General features: G+C 53.3%; 1 protein-coding gene across 1 annotated transcript; it reads left to right on the top strand.

Annotated features, from left to right (window-relative positions):
• The first annotated feature begins 555 nt into the window (after positions 1-555).
• GPR12 (G protein-coupled receptor 12) lies at positions 556-2183 on the top strand. The gene has a single exon (XM_049647518.1). It carries the CDS (start codon positions 1048-1050, stop codon positions 2050-2052), a length of 1005 nt encoding a protein of 334 aa, XP_049503475.1. The 5' UTR covers positions 556-1047; the 3' UTR covers positions 2053-2183.
• Positions 2184-3174: the final 991 nt, after the last annotated feature.

Here is a 3174-nt window from a genome sequence, read left to right as displayed (position 1 = left end):
GTGTGGGCCGGGCGGGCGCGCGGCGGGGAGAGCCGGGCACGCGAGCCGAGCCCGCCGCTCACCTGCCGCCCGCAGCTCACCTGGCGCGGAGCGCGCGCCCCGCGCGTCCCCCCCCCCCCCCCCCCCCCCCCCCCGGCGCGGCCACCGCCCCTCGCCGCCGCGGGCCCCGCCGCGGGCATGCGACAGGAGTAGCCCGCGCGCTTCGGAAGCACCGGAGGAGCCCCTTCGGCCTGGTCGCGCCAAGGTGACCCCCTCGATGACCCCCCGCCCCCGTGGGCCGCCTGTCCCGGCGCCTTGCCCGTCCCCGCGCGTCCTCCGCCCGTCCCCGCCGCCGGGGGAGGGGGGGAGCGGCGGCAGGTGCATGGGCGTGTGTCTGTCTGTCTGTGTCCACACTCCCATTGCACACACCTGCCTTTTGTGACCCTGGCCCGACTGCCCCGTGCGCACGGGGGGCGGCTGGGACCCCTCTTTGTTCTGGCTTGGGGAGGGCGTGAGTGTGTGCACGCGCGCGAGGGTTTATTTTATTTTATTTTTTTGGTTTTGGTTTGATTTTTTTGGAGCGGGGAGGGGGAGTTCGATGGAAATAGGCGATTGAAATGTTCCATCGAGGATGGCGGCCCCCGGCTCGCGACCTGTGGCTGCGGCGCGGCTGCCCCGGCAGCAGCCCAGAGGTGGCACGGGGGTTCGGTTCCAGCATGCAGGACGTGGTTTTCAGCTGTGCGTTGCCCGCACTTTAGCAACCGGTCCGCCGCGGTTCCTTGTGTGCCTGCCTCGCTCACGCTCGTGTTTCCAAGTCCGATCTCGTGTCGTCCCCAGCGCCCACAGGCATCTGTGGTCGCGGGTCCTCAGCCGGCGAGACTTTGCCCTTTGTTTTGTTCCGTGACACTTTCGAGTTGGTGAAGCGTGTGGCATTTGATGGCGGTGTCTGAGCAGGGGCTGGCTTTCTGTGTGTGTGTGTGTGTGTGTTTTGCATGATCTTGGATTGTCCCCCTGCTGTGTCTCAACATTAAAAAGCCTGTCTTTTCGTTGAAGAGGACGGGGGTTAAAATGAATGAAGACCTGAAGGTCAATTTAAGCGGGCTGCCTCGGGATTATTTAGATGCTGGCGCTGCGGAGAACGTCTCGGCTGCCGTCTCCTCCCAGGTTCCTGTTGTCGAGCCGGAGCCAGAGCTGGTTGTCAACCCTTGGGACATTGTCTTGTGTACCTCAGGAACCCTCATCTCCTGTGAAAATGCCATTGTGGTCCTTATCATCTTCCATAACCCCAGCCTGCGAGCACCCATGTTCCTGCTCATAGGCAGCCTGGCTCTGGCAGACTTACTGGCCGGCGTCGGACTCATCATCAATTTTGTTTTTGCCTACCTGCTTCAGTCAGAAGCCACCAAGCTGGTCACAATCGGGCTCATTGTCGCCTCTTTCTCTGCCTCTGTCTGCAGCTTGCTGGCTATCACTGTTGACCGCTACCTTTCCCTGTATTACGCGCTGACGTACCACTCGGAGAGGACGGTCACGTTCACCTATGTCATGCTCGTCATGCTCTGGGGGACCTCCATCTGCCTGGGACTGCTGCCCGTCATGGGCTGGAACTGCCTCAGAGACGAGTCCACCTGCAGCGTGGTCAGACCTCTCACCAAGAACAACGCGGCCATCCTCTCCGTCTCCTTCCTCTTCATGTTCGCGCTCATGCTTCAGCTCTATATCCAGATCTGCAAGATCGTGATGCGGCACGCCCATCAGATCGCCCTGCAGCATCACTTCCTGGCCACCTCCCACTACGTGACCACCCGGAAAGGCGTCTCCACCCTGGCCATCATTCTGGGGACCTTCGCTGCTTGCTGGATGCCTTTCACGCTCTACTCCTTGATAGCTGATTACACCTACCCCTCCATGTACACCTATGCCACCCTCCTGCCGGCCACCTACAACTCCATCATCAACCCTGTCATATATGCTTTCAGAAACCAAGAGATCCAGAAAGCCCTCTGTCTCATTTGCTGCGGCTGCATCCCGTCCAGTCTCTCCCAGAGAGCGCGGTCCCCCAGCGACGTGTAGCAGCCTCCCCCTCAGGGGACACACGGCGCACTAAAGTCTGCATTTACCAAGCACTTTCACTGCCCGGCCCAGTGGTTGAGATCCTGTCCTTAACTTCTTTCGACCGGATTTTTCTCTCCAGCCGCAGGAGCACCCAGCGTTTCTGAAGCATTCGTTTAGATGAGTTAAGTGATCGAAGTGGAAATAATGTTGCCAGTGTCTTCGCCCTTAAAAAAAAAAAAAAATAAATAAATGATTATTTTGTTTTGTTGAGAGGCAGGGATTTTTGTTTTCTGTTGTATTTGGAGGATTGGTAGCGGGTGGGAAAGAAAGTGTGTGCTGTGGCCATGATGTTATCAAAAGTAAACTGGTCCTGGAGTGTTTACTTGGACTCTACAATAAAATTGAATTATTGCGATCAATGGAGGAGCAGTGACTTTTTCCAGATTTTTTTTTTTTTAATGTCAAGGTAGATTTTCAACGCTGCATGTATGTAACTGAAGATGATCTCTTTCGAGCCAACACAAATAGTTCACGTGATTCTGTTTGGAAGAGACCCGGTTTTATTAACGTGAACTCAGTGATCAGTGACCAACACGGAAACCGTGTACCCATTCTTGTTCATTCTTTCTTTACTTGGAGCAATTACTGTTCACAAGAATTACTTTGGTATTTCTGTGAATGTTGTGACTTTCTGCAAGGTTGCCTGTGTTAGCTAGACCACTAGTTTCAAATGTTGCCGTGTAAATCCAGAATCAAATGAGTCCGCTTTCAATATAGGTTTTCAATGTGTCTCTAAAATGAATTCTGAAAATTGTCTTGATTTGCATATGAAGTAGGATTGATTAGACCGGCCATTGTAGTTTCTTAAACCACAGTCTGATTGTTTTCAGGGAACAAAAGAAAAAATTTAGTAACATCTATTAAAAGTAGGTTACGTTTATTGGAGAATATTCTGAAAAATAAAGCAATGGGAAGCTATCGCGAAATATGAAAACATCACGTTTCCTATCTATATCTAAGAATGTATTAATAGTCCTGATTGAGACGAATAGCATTAAATCTTGTAGATCAAATATTTCTGGTTCATACTGTCTGTGTTACAAAGTGCATTTGAAACAGGTGGTCTCCTATTTTAACGAT

Source organism: Panthera uncia (genome assembly GCF_023721935.1).
Source record: "Panthera uncia isolate 11264 chromosome A1 unlocalized genomic scaffold, Puncia_PCG_1.0 HiC_scaffold_16, whole genome shotgun sequence".
Classification (NCBI taxonomy): domain Eukaryota; kingdom Metazoa; phylum Chordata; class Mammalia; order Carnivora; family Felidae; genus Panthera; species Panthera uncia.
Note: the sequence above shows the minus strand (reverse complement) of the source record. Positions and strands in the feature narration are given on the sequence as shown.